The sequence below is a fragment of the Bombina bombina genome, chromosome 4 (genome assembly GCF_027579735.1).
Source record: "Bombina bombina isolate aBomBom1 chromosome 4, aBomBom1.pri, whole genome shotgun sequence".
NCBI classification, from domain to species: Eukaryota; Metazoa; Chordata; class Amphibia; order Anura; family Bombinatoridae; genus Bombina; species Bombina bombina.
The window spans coordinates 656,960,452-656,982,175 of NC_069502.1; the positions used below are offsets into that span (position 1 = coordinate 656,960,452).

Here is a 21,724-nt window from a genome sequence, read left to right on the forward strand (position 1 = left end):
CTGGATTTCAACTTGTAACCTTGTGTAAATTTGCTTAATAACTTTAACCCCTTAAGGACCGGGAATTTCAGAGAAAAACTTGCCCAAAAAACAGAGGCCTAGATTTGGAGTTCGGCGGTAAAAGGGCTGTTAACGCTCCGCGGGTTTTTTTCTGGCCGCACCATAAATTTAACTCTGGTATCGAGAGTTCAAACAAATGCTGCGTTAGGCTCCAAAAAAGGAGCGTAGAGCATATTTACCGCAAATGCAACTCTCGATACCAGAGTTGCTTACGGACGCGGCCGGCATCAAAAACGTGCTCGTGCACGATTCTCCCATAGGAAACAATGGGGCAGTTTGAGCTGAAAAAAAACCTAACACCTGCAAAAAAGCAGCGTTCAGCTCTTAACGCAGCCCCATTGTTTCCTATGGGGAAACACTTCCTACGTCTGCACCTAACACTCTAACATGTACCCCGAGTCTAAACACCCCTAACCTTACACTTATTAACCCCTAATCTGCCGCCCCCGCTATCGCTGACCCCTGCATAACACTTTTAACCCCTAATCTGCCGCTCCGTAAACCGCCGCCACCTACGTTATCCCTATGTACCCCTAATCTGCTGCCCTAACATCGCCGACCCCTATGTTATATTTATTAACCCCTAATCTGCCCCCCACAACGTCGCCGACACCTGCCTACACTTATTAACCCCTAATCTGCCGAGCGGACCTGAGCGCTACTATAATAAAGTTATTAACCCCTAATCCGCCTCACTAACCCTATCATAAATAGTATTAACCCCTAATCTGCCCTCCCTAACATCGCCGACACCTACCTTCAATTATTAACCCCTAATCTGCCGACCGGAGCTCACCGCTATTCTAATAAATGTATTAACCCCTAAAGCTAAGTCTAACCCTAACACTAACACCCCCCTAAGTTAAATATAATTTTTATCTAACGAAATAAATTAACTCTTATTAAATAAATGATTCCTATTTAAAGCTAAATACTTACCTGTAAAATAAATCCTAATATAGCTACAATATAAATTATAATTATATTATAGCTATTTTAGGATTAATATTTATTTTACAGGCAACTTTGTAATTATTTTAACCAGGTACAATAGCTATTAAATAGTTAAGAACTATTTAATAGTTACCTAGTTAAAATAATAACAAATTTACCTGTAAAATAAATCCTAACCTAAGATATAATTAAACCTAACACTACCCTATCAATAAAATAATTAAATAAACTACCTACAATTACCTACAATTAACCTAACACTACACTATCAATAAATTAATTAAACACAATTGCTACAAATAAATACAATTAAATAAACTATCTAAAGTACAAAAAATAAAAAAGAACTAAGTTACAGAAAATAATAAAATATTTACAAACATAAGAAAAATATTACAACAATTTTAAACTAATTACACCTACTCTAAGCCCCCTAATAAAATAACAAAGCCCCCCAAAATAAAAAATTCCCTACCCTATTCTAAAATACAAATATTACAAGCTCTTTTACCTTACCAGCCCTGAACAGGGCCCTTTGCGGGGCATGCCCCAAGAATTTCAGCTCTTTTGCCTGTAAAAAAAAACATACAATACCCCCCCCCCAACATTACAACCCACCACCCACATACCCCTAATCTAACCCAAACCCCCCTTAAATAAACCTAACACTACCCCCCTGATGATCTTCCTACCTTGTCTTCACCATGCCAGGTTCACCGATCCGTCCTGGCTCCAAGATCTTCATCCAACCCAAGCGGGGGCTAGACATCCACTGAAGAAGTCCAGAAGAGGGTCCAAAGTCTTCCTCCTATCCGGCAAGAAGAGGACATCCGGACCGGCAAACATCTTCTCCAAGCGGCATCTTCTATCTTCTTCCATCCGATGACGACCGGCTCCATCTTGAAGACCTCCAGCGCGGATCCATCCTCTTCTTCCGACGACTAGACGACGAATGACGGTTCCTTTAAGGGACGTCATCCAAGATGGCGTCCCTCGAATTCCGATTGGCTGATAGGATTCTATCAGCCAATCGGAATTAAGGTAGGAATTTTCTGATTGGCTGATGGAATCAGCCAATCAGAATATAGTTCAATCCGATTGGCTGATCCAATCAGCCAATCAGATTGAGCTCGCATTCTATTGGCTGTTCCGATCAGCCAATAGAATGCGAGCTCAATCTGATTGGCTGATTGGATCAGCCAATCGGATTGAACTATATTCTGATTGGCTGATTCCATCAGCCAATCAGAAAATTCCTACCTTAATTCCGATTGGCTGATAGAATCCTATCAGCCAATCGGAATTCGAGGGACGCCATCTTGGATGACGTCCCTTAAAGGAACCGTCATTCGTCGTCTAGTCGTCGGAAGAAGAGGATGGATCCGCGCTGGAGGTCTTCAAGATGGAGCCGGTCGTCATCGGATGGAAGAAGATAGAAGATGCCGCTTGGAGAAGATGTTTGCCGGTCCGGATGTCCTCTTCTTGCCGGATAGGAGGAAGACTTTGGACCCTCTTCTGGACTTCTTCAGTGGATGTCTAGCCCCCGCTTGGGTTGGATGAAGATCTTGGAGCCAGGACGGATCGGTGAACCTGGCATGGTGAAGACAAGGTAGGAAGATCATCAGGGGGGTAGTGTTAGGTTTATTTAAGGGGGGTTTGGGTTAGATTAGGGGTATGTGGGTGGTGGGTTGTAATGTTGGGGGGGGGGTATTGTATGTTTTTTTTTACAGGCAAAAGAGCTGAAATTCTTGGGGCATGCCCCGCAAAGGGCCCTGTTCAGGGCTGGTAAGGTAAAAGAGCTTGTAATATTTGTATTTTAGAATAGGGTAGGGAATTTTTTATTTTGGGGGGCTTTGTTATTTTATTAGGGGGCTTAGAGTAGGTGTAATTAGTTTAAAATTGTTGTAATATTTTTCTTATGTTTGTAAATATTTTATTATTTTCTGTAACTTAGTTCTTTTTTATTTTTTGTACTTTAGATAGTTTATTTAATTGTATTTATTTGTAGCAATTGTGTTTAATTAATTTATTGATAGTGTAGTGTTAGGTTAATTGTAGGTAATTGTAGGTAGTTTATTTAATTATTTTATTGATAGGGTAGTGTTAGGTTTAATTATATCTTAGGTTAGGATTTATTTTACAGGTAAATTTGTTATTATTTTAACTAGGTAACTATTAAATAGTTCTTAACTATTTAATAGCTATTGTACCTGGTTAAAATAATTACAAAGTTGCCTGTAAAATAAATATTAATCCTAAAATAGCTATAATATAATTATAATTTATATTGTAGCTATATTAGGATTTATTTTACAGGTAAGTATTTAGCTTTAAATAGGAATCATTTATTTAATAAGAGTTAATTTATTTCGTTAGATAAAAATTATATTTAACTTAGGGGGGTGTTAGTGTTAGGGTTAGACTTAGCTTTAGGGGTTAATACATTTATTAGAATAGCGGTGAGCTCCGGTCGGCAGATTAGGGGTTAATAATTGAAGGTAGGTGTCGGCGATGTTAGGGAGGGCAGATTAGGGGTTAATACTATTTATGATAGGGTTAGTGAGGCGGATTAGGGGTTAATAACTTTATTATAGTAGCGCTCAGGTCCGCTCGGCAGATTAGGGGTTAATAAGTGTAGGTAGGTGTCGGCGACGTTGAGGGGGGCAGATTAGGGGTTAATAAATATAACATAGGGGTCGGCGATGTTAGGGGTAGCAGATTAGGGGTACATAGGGATAACGTAGGTGGCGGCGATTTGCGGTCGGAAGATTAGGGGTTAATTATTTTAAGTAGCTTGCGGCGACGTTGTGGGGGGCAAGTTAGGGGTTAATAGATATAATACAGGGGTCGGCGGTGTTAGGGGCAGCAGATTAGGGGTACATAAGTATAACGTAGGTGGCGGTCGGCAGATTAGGGGTTAAAAATTTTAATCGAGTGGCGGCGATGTGGGGGGACCTCGGTTTAGGGGTACATAGGTAGTTTATGGGTGTTAGTGTACTTTAGGGTACAGTAGTTAAGAGCTTTATAAACTGGCGTTAGCCAGAAAGCTCTTAACTCCTGCTATTTTCAGGCGGCTGGAATCTTGTCGTTAGAGCTCTAACGCTCACTGCAGAAACGACTCTAAATACCAGCGTTAGGAAGATCCCATTGAAAAGATAGGCTACGCAAATGGCGTAGGGGGATCTGCGGTATGGAAAAGTCGCGGCTGAAAAGTGAGCGTTAGACCCTTTAATCACTGACTCCAAATACCAGCGGGCGGCCAAAACCAGCGTTAGGAGCCTCTAACGCAGGTTTTGACGGCTACCGCCGAACTCTAAATCTAGGCCAGAATTTTTAGCATTTTTGTTCTCTCTCCATTTAAACAGAAATAGAGCCTTGTTTTTATTTTATTTATCTAAACGATATATATATATATATATATATATATATATATATATATACATATATATATATATATATATATATATATATATATATATATATTCTGGCATATTTCTTGCCACCCATTTCTTGCTGCTAAATATATATATATTAACAAACTTTAGGTTTCTCACTGAAATTATTTACATACCGTGTGTGCAATCATGATCTGCGATCCCCCTTTGTTCACAAAGCAGGCATGCATGGCTTTGCCATTGTTTTGGCAATTAGAAGGCCTCTAATTGCAGCAGTGCAACACACTTCTAAAATTCCCAGCAGTGAAGGGGTTAAAGTGTCATGTATTAATGATATATGCAGTGCCATGTATTAGTGATATGTATGCAGTGCCATGTATTAGTGATATGTATGCAGTGCCATGTATTAGTGATATGTATGCAGTGCCATGTATTAATAATATGTATGCAGTGCCATGTATTAATGATATGTATGCAGTGCCATGTATTAGTGATATGTATGAAGTGCCATGCATTAATGATATATATGCAGTGCCATGTATTAGTGATATGTATGCAGTTCCATTAATGATGTGTATGCAGTGCTATGTATTAATGATATATGCAGTGCCATGTATTAGTGATATGTATGCAGTGCCATGTATTAGTGATATGTATGCAGTGCCATGTATTAATGACATGTATGCAATGTCATGTATTAATTATATGTATGCAGTGCCATGTATTAGTGATATATATGCAGTTCCATTAGTGATATGTATGAAGTGCCATGTATTAATGATATGTATGCAGTGCCATGTATTAGTGATATGTATGCAGTGCCATGTATTAGTGATATGTATGCTGATATGTATGCAGTGCCATGAATTAATGATATGTATGCAGTGCCATGTATTAGTGATATGTATGCAGTTCCATTAGTGATGTGTATGCAGTGCCATGTATTAATGATATGTATGCAATGCCATGTATTAGTGATATGTATGCAGTTCCATTAGTGATGTGTATGCAGTGCCATGTATTAGTGATATGTATGCTGATATGTATGCAGTGCCATGTATTAATGATATGTATGCAGTGCCATGTATTAGTGATATGTATGCAGTTCCATTAGTGATGTGTATGCAGTGCCATGTATTAATGATATGTATGCAATGTCATGTATTAGTGATATGTATGCAGTTCCATTAGTGATATGTATGCAGTGCCATGTATTAATGATATGCATGCAATGCCATGTATTAATGACATGTATGCAATGCCATGTATTAGTGATATGTATGCTGATATGTATGCAGTGCCATGTATTAATGATATTTATGCAATGCCATGTATTAATGATATGTATGCAGTGCCATGTTTTAATGATATGTATGCAATGCCATGTATTAGTGATATGTATGCTGATATGTATGCAGTGCCATGTATTAATGATATGTATGCAGTGCCATGTATTTGTGATATGTATGCAGTGCCATGTATTAATGATATGTGTGCAGTGCCATGTATCAGTGATATGTATGCAGTGCCATGTATTAATGATATGTATGCAGTGCCATGTATTTGTGATATGTATGCAGTGCCATGTATTAATGATATGTATGCAGTGCCATGTATTAATGATATGTGTGCAGTGTCATGTATTAGTGATATGTATGCTGATATGTATGCAATACCATTAATGATATGTATGCAGTGCCATGTATTTGTGATATGTATGCAGTGCCATGTATTAGTGATATGTATGCTGATATGTATGCAGTGCCATGTATTGATATGTATGCAGTGCCATGTATTAGTGATATGTATGCTGATATGTATGCAGTGCCATGTATTAATGATATGTATGCAATGCCATGTATTAATAACATGTATGCAATGCCATGTATTAGTGATATGTATGCTGATATGTATGCAATGCCATGTATGAAATGTATGCAATGCCATGTATTAATGACATGTATGCAATGCCATGTATTAGTGATATGTATGCTGATATATATGCAGTGCCATGTATTAATGACATGTATGCAATATCATGTATTAATTATATGTATGCAGTGCCATGTATTAATGATATGTATGCAGTTGCATGTATTAGTGATATGTATGCAGTTCCATTAGTGATATGTATGCAGTGCCATGTATTAATGATATGTATGCAATGCCATGTATTAATGACATGCATGCAATACCATGTATTAGTGATATGTATGCTGATATGTATGCAGTGTCATGTATTAATGACATGTATGCAGTGCCATGTATTGATGATTTGTATGCAGTGCCATGTATAAGTGATATGTATGCGGTGCATGTTAATGGTAAAGTGCTACAAAACAGTATAGCTCATCTGCTCATTTGGTAAGTAGAACTCAAAGTCCAGAGTAGCAGTTAAAATATTATTTTATTGATCCTTCTAAAAACGGTTACATGTACAGAAACAAAACATGCCCTTAGTATACCAAGCTGACACCTTGTGGGAGCGGAGCGGCTCCAAGCTAACGACGGTTGATCACATTGAGCCCAGGAAAGTGGTCTCCCAAAAGGCTACAGACACACCAGGCTATCTGTAACAAGGGCCTTGAGTTGAGGGTAATTTCAAGCAATTACAACTACATTGTTTGTTTGTTTTTCCTACACAAGGGGGCTTGTTCATTTTGAAAGGGTCTCCCCTTCACAGGGTTTATTATATTATCATCTGCTCATTTTGTCTACATAAAACTTTGAGTGTTTCCACTAAAGCAGGGAATTATTGTAAAGGATAACCCCTTAAGGACCGGGAATTTACAATCAGGTAGCTTGTAAGGTTAATTTTCACTGTAGTGTAGAGAATTCCCTTCCGTCTGACACCTCCCAACCCCTATTCCATACCTGATCCCTCCCAAACAGCTCTCTTCCCTCCCTCAACCCCCACTGGACACCACCATCTTAGGTACTGGCATAGAGTCTGCCAGTATGCAGTTTAGTTATAGTAGTTCACTAAAATCAAAAGAAAAAGGGGACGCACAGAATAAAACAAGGGTTATAGGTTAATATATCATACAAACCTACTTGCAATAGGGCCAGTACTTTTTAACGATAAAGGATATATGTCCATTTATATTAAGATAATAGTCCCAAAATAGGGTCAGTGCTATGCACTGTTCAAGGTATATGAGCACTCCCACAGGTCACAGGGTAATGTTGACTGCTCCCCTCCTCTCAGATGACGCTGAACAGAACTTTGAAGTGAAGCATAAAACAGAGGGGCGCCTCATGTGTAGTTTAACCAAACAAAAGATGCACAAAGTGTAATAGCCAAAGCCAAAAGGGGTACTCACATTTGGCAATAACACACCAATGTGCTTGTAGTAGCAGGCTGATATCTTTGGGTGTATCAGCTCACCCTCTCTCCTCGTCTTGTGGTATCAACTGGATTTCAGACTGGATACAAGGCTCACATCCGTGTGACGCTCCAAAGGAAAGTAATAAGGTGCTAGCACTATGTTCGAGTATAAAATGGTTTATTAAAAACAACACATTTAAAAACAAAAGCAGTGAGTGAAATAGGGGGTCCAAGTGTTGCCCCCTACCTGCAAAGCGTTTCTCGACTATAACTGCCGTTTCATCAGGTATCTAGCACCTTACACCATTCAGTATTATTTAAATAATTTCTTAACCAATGGGCAAACATACCGCCCCTTTTGGGCGTACAGAATAAACATATGTTGATAATTAAATGGTCATGATTAATTGTTATCTTCCTGAAGCGTCAAAGCATATATACACACAATTTAAAAAAAAACATTTCCCTATTATTTACACAGCTCATTATCTATTACATATTATTGACACATCCCATGTCGATATGACCCTGCTGTCTGAGTTTAATGTTAAGCCAAATTGTTCTAGTGATCCTCCCACACATATATCCCTATCTTGTCTTGATATAAATCTCAATGTTCTGTGATGTTATCATGATCATTGTTTATATTAATAGTGTTGATTTGTATTGTGCTTGATTTGATTGTCACATAAACAAACCTACCCTCTTTCTTAGATCTTATTACCAAAATACATGTAGCTTCACACACACTTAGCAAAATACATCACACTTATCTTACACAACCATTTATTAACACATTATTAGTTCATTTACTCAACATTAAACTCAGGCAGCTGGGTCGTATCGACATGGGATGTGTCAATAATATGTAAATGTTTTTACAAATTGTGTGTTTACATAAACACACTTAGTAATAGATAATGAGCTGCGTAAATAATAGGGAAATGTTTTTTTGTAAATTCTGTGTATATATGCTTTGAAGCTTCAGGAAGATAACAATGAACCATGACCGTTTGATTATAAACTGATGTTTATTCAGTACGCCCAAAATGGGCGGTATGTTTGCCCATTGGTTAAGAAATTGTTTAAATAATACTGAATGGTGCAAGGTGCTAGATGCCTGATAAAAAGGTAGTTATAGCCGAGAAACACATTGCAGATAGGGGGCAACACTTGGACCCCCCCTATTTCACTCACTACTTTTGTTTTTAAATGTGTTGTTAATAAACCATTTTATACTCAAACATAGTGCTAGCACCTTATTATCTTCCTTTGAAGCGTCACACGGATGTAAAACTTGTATCTAGTCTGAAATCCAGTTGATACCACCAGACGAGGAGAGAGGGTGAGCTGATACACCCATAGATATCAGCCTGCTACTACAAGCACAATGGTGTGCTATTGCCAAATGTGAGTACCCCTTTTGGCTTTGGCTATTACACTTTGTGCATCTTTTGATGGTTGACCTACACATGAGGCGCCCCTCTGTTTTGTGCTTCACTTCATAGTTATAGTAATTTTTTTTAATAAAAAAAAAAAAATCAAAGCTTGAGTGTAGGGAACCCTGCTCAACCAACACCTCCCTGATACACCCAAACATCTCTTTAACTCTCACTAGATGCCACCATCTTAGGTACGGCAGCTGTCCACCAATACCTAGTTTGAAGGGTTTGTTTGTTTTTTGTAATATTTACTATTTGTTTTCAAAACTTTCTATAGTGTAGCGGTTGCCCCTCCCCTCACTCCAACCTATTGGCACTAAGTGACCCCCTCCCTCACACCTTTTCCATAATGCACCATTCCATCCCTCCCTCTCCCTTCATAGGGTCACTCCCACTACCTCCACCCTTCGCTGCTGGGCCACCCACCGACTTCCCACCTTCCCTCCCACTGACACCAACAGAGATTGTTACAAACAGTGACTTTCTGTAACAGTCTGACAATCTACTTTGATATGATAATAGGAGCATGATCAGCACTCCCTTAACATATGAAGGGAGATGCCTTGTGCTATCAGAGCTAACAGCTGGCACAGCAGCATGAGGCATGAGGCAGAAGGTAGCTACTATGTCAACAGGGCACGCTGAGCAAAGTACCCTGTGACTTAGTAGCTGCATCCTGGTAGTTAAGCCTTAAGGAGTTAAATGGACAGTAAAGTCAAATATTAAACATTTATGATTCAGATAGAGCACGCACTTTTAAACAACGTCTCAATTTACTTCTATTATCAGTTTTGCTTACAAGAGGAATTGTAGGTGAGCTCGGAAGTGTGCAAGTGTCTTTAGCCATCTGGCAGTTGTGCTTGCTACATTGTTTATAGCAATGTTATACATAGTTATCCACTGCTACCGTAGAGTGTCTGCAGAATTCTAGGCAGCTGTGTTTGCAACTATGTATAATATTACTTTAAACGTTGTTGCAAACACTACTACCAGATGGCTAAAGACACGTGCACAGTCCTGAGATCACATAGGATTACTCTTTAGTAGAGGATACCAAGAAAACTAGGCAAAAGTGATGATAGAAAGATAATAAAATGTTGTTTAAAAAACTATGCTCTGTCTAACCCATGTAAGTTTAAATTTGACTTTACTGTCCCTTTAAGTTAAAATAAATACAATGCATATTTAATTTAAAAGGGAAATCTAATGCATTTATATTGAACAATTATTATATAAATATATGTTTTTTTTATTGTAGTCTCCTGTAAAAAAAAAAAAACATGTCTAATTGTCCAATAAGATTAGAAATAGAAAAACTCTTGCTAAAATTTGAGCCAATAACAAAATCTGAAATGAGCTACCTCATATAACATGTATCTAAGTAAATAAGTACAGGATCTTTGATAAGCAGGATCTAATTTATTTGCACAAAGACTCTAGTAACAAAATTATTTATTGCTGCAATTTTGAATTTATGTAGGTGCATCTGCAATGTTCTCGTTTGTGAATACAGTTAATGTAATATATAGCTAAGTCTTTTGATGAAATAAGCAATTCAGATCACTTTGTGGTGTGCCATTGAGGATAAATTGTAAAAACAGGTTTAGCATAGCTGTTCAATGAGATATAGTACCTAGGAAATCTGTCATAGCATGTTACACGGGATGTATATAGGCTGGAGGAAAACAAAATTATTAGTCTAGTGTTGATCACAAGAACTGCTACACCATATTTGAGATGCAGCTTTTGGGCATACTGTTGCAAGAATAAATCAAAGAACATGTGCAATAAAAAGACACAAAGCCCATAATGGTGGAGGTAGATGTGAGTTCTGGGAAATACTTTAGTTCACTATAGTAAGATTTACAGTGATCATATTTATATAATATCTTTGTGAATATAAAAATAGGATTTTGGATTTTATAATTCTTAAAGTCACACAGTACAGTTATATTTAATTTACAAGTGCAATCAGTAAATTTGCATTGTGTTATAGAGAACAGCCAATGTACAGCTCCATCATCCTTCAGTTTAACCAATCCCAGTTAATTTCTGCTGTAAAGGTAGATTATGAGAATAATATAATAATACCTGTATAAATGGATGTTGTACGACAAAAAAAATCAATAAAAAAAATTAACCATGCATATGAAAGAAACACAATTAAACATAATAAATATATTTTTTCATGACAAAGGGACATTAAACACTAAGGCACAGATTACAAGTGGAGCACTAATGATAGTTGAAAGTTATGGGTTAAGTTCAAATACAAAGAAAAGTCCCAGCACTGTTTCTTCAAGGAAATGATCCTTTATTCAAGTGACAAGAAAGACACACAGCTATGTTTCGGGCCTACAAAGCCCTTAATCATGCATGTAGGACCTGCCAGTCCTCGTGCACTAGGTTAAAGACTTTTGAGGGTGACTTGAACAGTGCTGTACCTTCCCTCTGTATTATATATATAAATTTATACACAAACACACTTTTAGGCCCTTCCCAGTCAAATACCTTGAAATATGCAATATCATTTTTAATAATTTTTAATATGTATGTGTTTTTAATAAAAATACTATGGCCTTCTTTTTATTTTTAAATATATATTTCAATCTGACCTCTAGATCTTAGTGTTTCAAAGTATTTTGCTTGAATGATAACTTTTTACTTTCAACTTGTAATACCAGCTCATACATAGACCCACTATTGATTAACTTTAGCGCCGTTAGTGATCAACAGCACTAACAAATTATCACTCCACTTGTAATTTAGATCTAAATACTTCATGTAAGCATAGTATTGAGGTTATTTCCCGCCTCACTCTAGTATTGGGTGATGCCATGTTGAAATCTAGCTTTCACTGCATCTGACAGCTGACTCATCTGTACATGTGCAGCAAACCTCTTTCAGATACCTTCAGTATAACCTAGGTTCCAAAATGGCGGCAACCATGATTAAAGGGATATTTATGAGATGTATTTAGTGTTTAATGTCTCTTTGAGTAAAATCTGTTAATAATGAAATTAACAGGAAATGCATGTCTGAGCATAAATGATACTGTGGTATTAATACTCACTGGATGATAGGGGTAACTCCTACAGCTGTATTGTCAGAGAGGGACACACCTCTGTAAGCCTGACAAGAAATATGGTTTATTGAGCACAAGAATATTCAAATCCCCATCCCCACAAAAAAATAAACACTCTAATACATTTTGAAATTACTTTTTTGAGTCAAAGAAAACATTTCAGTGCAATGTCCCCTTAAAATTATGGACAGATATATACATTTAATAGATGTCATGCCATGTCACATGTTTTAAATGGTAGTAAATTTGAGATTTCTTTGGCACCTAAATTGACAATAACAGGTTACTTTAATAATGTAGACTGAGGAAATAGACACAAATTATAAAACAGGTGCAGAACGCGTAGTCAGGCCATGCAGATAAGTGTCATATTATGAGTATTTATATGAGACCGGAATGCCTTTAAATGGATGAAAATCAGATTAGAGCCCTGATAAATACAATTAAAGTCAGCAATACTCAAAACAAATTCTGTAAGCATCATTGCATCTCTTAGGTGAGCAATGTCTTTTAAAATAAATAAAAAGAATGCAAAACATATTTTACCCATATGTGCCACCACCACAGTATATATTTCACTTTGTGTAATTCCAAAAATATAAACAACCTACCCAGTAATATTAATGGAATTTAATTAGAAATTATTGGAAGTGGTTCATTTTTTTTTTTTTAATAAAGAGAATGACAATTTTTTGATACTTAAAATAACGACAAGTGATTACAAGGACAGACTATATACTAGATACTTCAAAATAAATTCATTCAACAAAATAGAACATAGATCAAAAATATTAATCAGTGGAGAGATTGTAAAACTATTTATGGCTAGATAAAGAGTGGAGTGCTAACTATTGTGTGCAAGCAATATCACTCTCAGGCTTTTTGTGCTTGACTGAAATAGTACACGCATTAAATAGCACACACATCAGTTAAAAGTAAATGAGTTCGCTGTATCGCAATTGCGATTTACACTCATCTTGAGAGCTTGCGTAAAAGGTAGGGGAATAAAAACAAATTGCACTAAACCCAACATAAATACACTTAAAAGCAAAGTTACACTCATATAAACACTATCTGATAAAAATTATTTTAAAAAGTATTAATACAAAGATATAAGGGCTCAAAGATGTATGGTATAAGGTGTTTGAAAATAAAGGACTGCAAGGGGCTTTAACATAGAGATACATACATACACATGTCTAAATATGTGTATGTATGTATATATATATGTATAGATATGTGTACATATGTATTTATGTTTTACTGTACAATTATGTACTGTACAGATTTAACATTCCAATGTTCTTCACTTACAGAAATATAAAAAATATTAATAATATTTACATAGTAGATGAGGTTGAAAAAAGACCGAAGTCCATCGAGTTCAACCTATACAAATATAAAATATTTACAAAAAGCTCCAGTTAAGCTTAAATAATCCAACTAAAAGGTGACCAATTTAATACAAGCAATCATATCCATGATTTTTGTTTCTAGACAGAAATGTATCCAAACAATTTTTAAATGTATCTATGGTATTAGCATTCACTACCTCCTTTAGTAATGAGTTCCATAATTTTATTGTTCTTACCGTGAAAAAACGTTTCCGTTGCAGGAGATTAAATCTCCTTTCCTCCAACCTTAAATTGTGAGCTCTTGTCACAAACAATTTTCTTGGAATAAACAGAGCTTCTGCCATCTCTGTATATGGGCCTTGAATATATTTATATAAAGTAATCATGTCACCTCTCAAGCACCTTTTTTCTAAAGAAAACAGACCCAGTTTGGCTAGCCTCTCCTCATAGCTTAAATTCTCCATTCCCTTCCTTACAAGCTTTGTGGCCCTTCTCTGAACTTTTTCCAGTTCTACAGTATCTAGTTTTGTGAGCGGTCCCCAGAACTGCACTCAGGGATAGGCAAGGTGTCCGTACACAGACGCTGGTGTCCGTGATTAGCCCCTGCAGTGTCCACCACAAACTTAGTATATTTTCATTCTGATTAAATAATAGGAAGAAAAAAAAATGTAGCGTGAATAAAGTTAGTAGTTTGTCAAGAGACTGCTAGCAAAATTGGGTGATAAGGTATGGAATACTGGATGTGTATCTGCATCTGTATAATAACACCCAGCTCTATATAAAGACACAGTAGTGACACTGGCACATGCGTATAGCCAGACAAGGGCTGGTTATAGGGTCAGTAGTATCTGCATCAGCATAATACCCAGTGCTATATAATGACACAGTAGTGACACTGGCACATGGGTATAGCCAGTGGAGGGCTGGTTATAGGATCAGTGGTATCTGCATCAGTATAATAACACCCAGCACTATATAATGACACAGTAGTGACACTGGCTCATGGGTATAGCCAGAAGAGGGCTGGTTATAGGATCAGTGGTATCTGCATCAGTATAATAACACCCAGCACTATATAATGACACAGTAGTGACACTGGCTCATGGGTATAGCCAGAGGAGGGCTAGTTATGGGATCAGTTGTATTTGCATCAGTATAATAACACCAAGCACTATAAAATAATGTTTTTAAATTCAAATATACCTTGGTGTCCTTCACTAAGGTCTGTACTTTGGAAAATGTCCGCCACAGCCTTTGTCTGTGCCTATCCCTGACTGCACTCCATACTCAAAGTGAGGTCTTACCAGGGATTTATATAGTGACAGAATTATACTTTCCTCCCTTGAATCAATGCCTCTTTTAATACATACTAGTATCTTATTAGCCTTTGAAGCCACTGCCCTGCATTGTGCACCCATCTTTAGCTTGTTATCTATTACTACTCCCAAATCCCTTTCCTCCTCTGTTTGGCTAAGTCTTGTCCCATTTAAATAATAAATTGCCTGCTTATTTTTACTTAAAAAATGTAGAACCTTGCATTTTCTCGTATTAAATGTAATTTTCTATTTACCTGCCCATACTTCTAATTTTTGCAGATCCCTTTGTAGCAAAAGTTAATCCTGCTCTAACCTAATGACCTTACTTAACTTAGTATCATCTGCAAAAATAGAGATGTCGCTATTTAATCCTTGCTCAAAGTCATTTATACAAATATTAAAAAGAACAGGGCCCAGTACTTATCCCTGGGGGACTTCACTGATGACCTTTGTCCAATCTGAGTATGATCCATTCACTACTACTCGTAGCTCCCTATCTTTTATCCAGTTATTTATTTATGAGCTAACATTTTCAGCTATTCCCAGTCCCTTAATTTTGTGCAGTAATCGCTCTTGTGGCACTGTATCAAACACCTTTGCAAAATCTAAGTGTATCACATCAACTGATTCCCCTTTATCTATATTTTTACTTACTTCCTCATAGAATCTAATTAGATTAATTTGACATGATCTATTTCTCATAAAACCTTGCTGATTTAAACTCATAATCTTGTTTACACGAATATGCTCATCAATATAAATCCCTTATAATCCCTTCATATATCTTCCCCACTATTGATGTCCGACTAACTGATCTATGGCTTCCTGGATCATCCCTGCTTCCCTTTTTGAAGAGTGGCACCACATCAGCTTTACGCCAATCCTGGGGGACCATGCCTGAGCATAATGAGTCTTGAAAAATTAAGAGTAGAGGTTTGTCTATAACAGTGCTAAGTTCCCTTAACACCCTTGGGTGAATTCCATCTGGGCCTGGAGTTTTATTTACCTTAATATTATCCAGTTTTTTCCTGATATCCTCTATACATAACCCAGTTAATGGTATGGACTAGCATGTTCTAGTTTGTTCCAAAGTATCATCCATTGGTTCCTCTCTTGTGTATACTGAAGAAAAGAACTGGTTTAGTACCTCAGCCTTCTCTCTGTCACTATTAATCATGCTACCCTACATTTTAATGTACCTATATTGTCCTTCCTAGATTTTTTGCTATTTATGTAATTAAAGAACGTTTTAGGGTTAGACTTAGAATCCTTTGAAATTAATTTTTCAATTTCAATTTTGGCTAATTTGATTGCTTTTTTGCATGCATTGTTACATTCCTTATAAATATGGTATGTTGAGTCTGTACTTTCTTTGAATAATTTAAATGCCCTACGTTTTTTCCTAATTTTTCTTAACACATTTTTATTTAGCCACATTGGCTTGGATTTTTTATTTTTATTTTTATAACCATATGGTATTTGTTGATATATATATTTATTTGACAAAGTTTTAAATGTGGCTACATATTAAAACTTATATAAATATCTTCTAAGGATTATTTAGAATTGTTAACAGTATGTATAATACTTTTTAATAATTATTATTAATATTTTTTAATATTTTTATTACAATAATGCACATTGAAGTTAGCATTAGATCTAAATAGCAAACCCGGATGCGTGTTTCACATATTTTACATTCCTATGTTCTTTACATAGAAAATATTGTAATTATTATTATTAATAATTATAAACATATTAGGCTGCTGAAATGTTTGGAGAGGAGAGCCAATTAATTATGAAAGTACACAAAAAATTCCACAAAACGCCAACACATTAGTCCACTTCAACGTAGTAACTGACCTACAACTGAGAAGCCCACTTGGTGAGTAAAAAATATCCCTACTCTAATTACCGATATGATTAGGAGAACTCTGCAAGTGGCCAACAATAAGGCTTATCATATATATACTCTCGCAAAGTATATACCCACAATTTTTCTCTTAAAAAGGTGGATGGCTACAGTCTTACTCCGGATGGAATACAATGCGATCACAGCTGTTTTGCCAGAGGCTTTTCAAAGTCACCAAGTATGCTCAGTTGTAGGTCAGTTACTCCGTTGTAGTAGACTAATGTGTAGCGTGTTGTGGAATTTTTTGTGCACTATCATTAATTATTAGTTCTCCTCTCCAGACACAAAAGTTCCTAACTGCTAAAAGTATTTTATATAACGGTTTCATAATATCACCTTTTACATTTCTGTGAATATCAGTGGTATATTAAGGTATAGGCCAATGATGCTTATAAAAAGTTACAGAATTTGGGTCATAGAAAAGTTTTTAGAGCAGCTGGGTAAGTTTAATCAGTGATTATATATTATATATTATATATAGAGTATACGTTTCTGGTGAAATGGGTTAAGAGGGTGAATCACTGCTCTATACGTGGTTCTTATGAAGGATGTGATTGTTATTTTAAATGTACCTGGCTAAAGAAGCTAACCACTTCTCATGTGGGTGGCAGAAGGGATTATTCATTGCTCTATATTAGTATATCATTAATATCAATATGAGTTTGAAATAAAGGGTTAATCACTGCTCTGTATGTGGTATATAGAAGCGCTTAATCACTGCTGCATATGTACAGTAGGTAAAATAACATATCAAACACTACTTGCTGTTTATTTGACAGGATAAAGATAACTTATAACAACAAAACTTAACTTTATGATACAAATAGAGCATTTCATTTTAAGAGACTTTACAATTTAATTTTGGCATGAAATTTGCTTCACACACTTGGGGGTATATCTAACAAATGCCGGGCGGACATGATTCGCTGCAGTGAGGCATTGCACACACATTTCTTGTGAAATGCTTGTGCAATGCTGCCCCCTGCACATCCGTGGCCAATTGGCCACTAGCAGCAGGGTGTCAATCATCCTGATTGTATCGCAATGATTTCCGTCCGCCACCTGAGAGGTGGTGGACGAGTTAAGGAGCAGCAGTCTTATGACCGCTGCTTCTTAACTTAAGTTTCCGGCAGCCGGAAACTTCGGGGGTAGATTACAGCATCCGCTGCTTGGTAAATCTACCCCCTGATATCTCTTGTTGAAAAGTCATCTACAGACTAGTAATGCACTACTGGTAGGTAACTGAGCACATCTGGTGAGCCAATAACAAGAGGCATATGTGCATAGCCACCAATCACCAGCTAGCACCCATTAGTAAATTACTGCTCCTAAACCTACTTAGGTATGATTTTCAACAAAAGATACCAATATAAATGTAATAATGAAAGTAAACTAAGAATATAGTGCACTATCTGTTTCCTATCTTTTCCTGATTATCTTTCCCCTGTTTGTGTCCTGTTATTGTCTCTATTATCCTTTCCTATGTTTTTTTCTTGGTATGTTTTATACAGTGTCTTTTTCACTACTCAGCTGTGTGATAGAAGAAGGGATGGATGGTGTGTGTTTCCTTTGGAGTGTCCTTGTATATTAAGTAGGCGGCTCTAGCACATGACCTAGATCTGCATGCTACAATATTTGGCAAGTAGTTATATTAACCCTTTCAGTGCTAACGACTCCTCTGAGCCGTCGCAGAGTTTCCCACTGAGGTGCTAATGACGGCTCAGAGCCGTCGCTAGCACTCTCCCACCTTGAGGAAGATCTGGGGGCTCCTACCCGCTCCTACCCCAGCGATCGGGCCTGTATAGTGACAGGCATTCGCTGGGGCTTCACGTTATGCACAGTGACGTCACACGCAATGACGTGATGATGTCACTGCGCAACTTTATTTAAGATTGACAATGTTAAGTAGAGGAAAAGGGGGCATGCTGCTTAGAAGCCTGTATCTCAGGCATCTAAGCAGCTACAGACTCCCAAGACCCACCGTTGGAAAGGTAATCGCCTAACCTTTCCAACAGTGCAAGTATTGGAGATCCCAAAAAAATACCCCTTTAAACAGCTTAGCACCCAAGTGAGAAAGTGCTTAGCACTCAAAGGGTTAAATGTTTATCTTCATTATACTCCAGTAAGTGTTAACATCCCCTGCTTCAACCTTACATTAAGTAAAAATCATAAAAAAGAATAAGTAGGTTACGTTCCTGTAAAATCAGACTGGTACACAAACAGGTATCATTGGTCTGAAATGGCAGCTATTAGGATGAGGCCTATAATGAATTTACTACCCCAGAGGTATTTAAAACTCTAATGATAATAAGGTATCAGAATAAAGGCTTAGAACGTTATAAATTCACCAGGGAATCTCAAAGTCAACTGGCACTGGACTGCCAAACACTAAACACCATTTTAGTCCATTTAGTCCAGATAGAGAATAAAGCCCAAAAATAAAATCAATACTCAAACATTATCTGCATAATTTAAAAGGGTCCCAAACACCCCCTCTCCAACATAATATAAAGAATGTTAAGCATTCTCTTTTATAAGACACAGCTCCCAGGCCTAACGAGGAATTACATTTATATGGATGTTGCATCTCAACCCAAACTTGTATTAAGATGTCTTGTGTGGCTTCTTTTAACATGCGTAAGGGCATGCAGTCTATACATAAGAGCTATTTCATTATAAAGTTTTTCAGTTTCATTTCATACAAATCTACATTTTGCAGCTATAACCCTTTTCTCAGATCATAATCTTATTTTTTTACTTTAATAAAATGTATCATTTGAACCAATAAACCAACAAATCATCTTGCTCCTAATAGGAACTCTTTTTTTTTACTACATTATCTGCGTACCACTATGCCCAAGATTTTTACGTTATTGGCTAAAATTGGACCTATATTTATACTAACTATAGTAAAACAAACCCAAAACAGTTTGTATTATCTTTTTAGGCAGCAAAGAAAATCATTTAATTAAATAAAATATCTGGTAAATAAAATAGCAGGGATATTATTAGCATTGAGGCATAAGAAATAATACCTTGTACTGTAATTGGAAATGCCTCTTTTATCCTCAAAAGTAGGTTACTAATCTATTTTTGAAAACCAAAACATATTGTTTGCCATTTAAACTAATTAATTTTCAGCATAGTAGAAACTGCAACATTTAGAAGCAGAATTGAGAACTAATTATTTATGCATTCAAAAGGGTGCATTAAAAATAAAAACTATTAATATAGAGTCATAAAATAAATGTTAAAAAAATAAGCATCTGCTATAGCATCAAATGAAATCAATTTTAATGAAATGAAACCAAATCAACAACATCCCAATAAATGAATAAAATAAATAGAACACTACTTGTCTATCACTGGATATTATACATTTCTAGCTTGTTTGTGGCCTGTTTATAAAATAAAGACACTGAGTATGCCCTGTGTCATTATTCACAATAATGACATTTTTGATAGGAAGAGTTCCTTTCACTGCACGTGTAAAAAGTGAAGTACTTACATATACATGGGCTGCAGCTGTAAATGAGATGTCTTCTGAGGCCCCTGATAACCATAGGAGTCAAAGCCACCTATGAAATCAACTGAAAGGAAAGGAAAATGTCTTCATTATCATTGTGACCTCAAGAAGAGCGCTATAATCAATCATGAATGAACTTCCAGGCTTTCTTGACAGGCAGCTAATAACTAGCACCAGGTAACAAATTGCCCAAATGTAGAAAAAAAAACACTCAAGCAACAAAGCGGATGAGATGATAATACTCTTATAGCAACACTAGGAAAAATAACTTAGGGATTTCAACCCAAACACAAACAGTGACATTTTCCCTTGTCCATTTATAGAATTTCACTTTTTACAGCAAGAATATGACAGGGATTGATTTACCCTATAACTGATGCAGTTAAAGGGACATGAAGCACAAATTTTTTCTTTCATGATGTAGAAAGTGCATGCAATTTTAAACAACTTTCTAATTTACTTCTATTATCTAATTTTCTTAATTCTCTTGATATCTTTGGCTGAAAAGCATATCTAGATAGGCTTAGTAGCTGCTGATTGGTGGCTGCACATAGATGCCTCGTGTGATTGATTCACACATGTTCATTGCTATTTCTTCAGCAAAGGGTATCTAAAGAATGAAGCAAATTAGATAATAGAAGTAAATTGGAATATTGTTTAAAAGTGTATTCTCTACCTAAGTCATGAAAGAAAAATGTTGAGATTAGTGCCCCTTTAAATGCTAAAATGTTAGGGTTAGGGGTTAACCAGAGCACTAATTATAGCTTTAACCCTAATCATATTCCTAAGTTTAACCCTTACACTTCCCTCAGCTAAGAGACTGTGCAATGCAGCATGTCAATTTCTTTAGCACACTATCACAAAAGCTTAAAGGGACACTGAACCCAAATTTTTTCTTTTGTAATTCAGAAAGAAAATGCAATTTTAAGCAACTTTCTAATTTACTCCTATTATCAATTTTCTTCGTTCTCTTGCTATCATTATTTGAAAAAGAAGGCATCTAAGGTTTTTTTTGGTGTCAGTACTCTGGACAGCACTTTTTTATTGCTGGATGAATTTATCCACCAATCAGCAAGGACAACCCAGGTTGTTCACCAAAAATGGGCCGCAATCTAAACTTACATTCTTGCATTTCAAATAAAGATACCAAGAGAATGAAGAAAATTTGATAATAGGAGTAAATTCAAAATTTGCTTAAAATTTCATGCTCAATCTGAATCACGAAATAAATTTTTTGGGTACAGTGTCCCTTTAACTATCATCATAATGGACATTTTGAACACAGTGAAATGCATGTACAGTTAATATTTTAATACTTCTTTCAAGTCCTATTTTTATTTTATTTTTACTA

At 36.3% G+C, this 21,724-nt stretch overlaps 1 protein-coding gene across 1 annotated transcript in view; it reads right to left on the bottom strand.

The window, feature by feature from the left end:
* NKAIN2 (sodium/potassium transporting ATPase interacting 2) overlaps nt 1-21,724 on the bottom strand; it is a 987,696-nt gene that overhangs the window by 27,528 nt on the left and 938,444 nt on the right. Inside the window, exons 6-7 of the mRNA XM_053712142.1 lie at nt 20,356-20,437; nt 12,253-12,311 (exon numbers count right to left, since the gene is read on the bottom strand). Of these exons, the coding sequence (XP_053568117.1) occupies nt 12,272-12,311; nt 20,356-20,437 (122 nt within the window). The 3' untranslated portion in view covers nt 12,253-12,271. The remainder of the gene's footprint in view (nt 1-12,252; nt 12,312-20,355; nt 20,438-21,724) is intronic.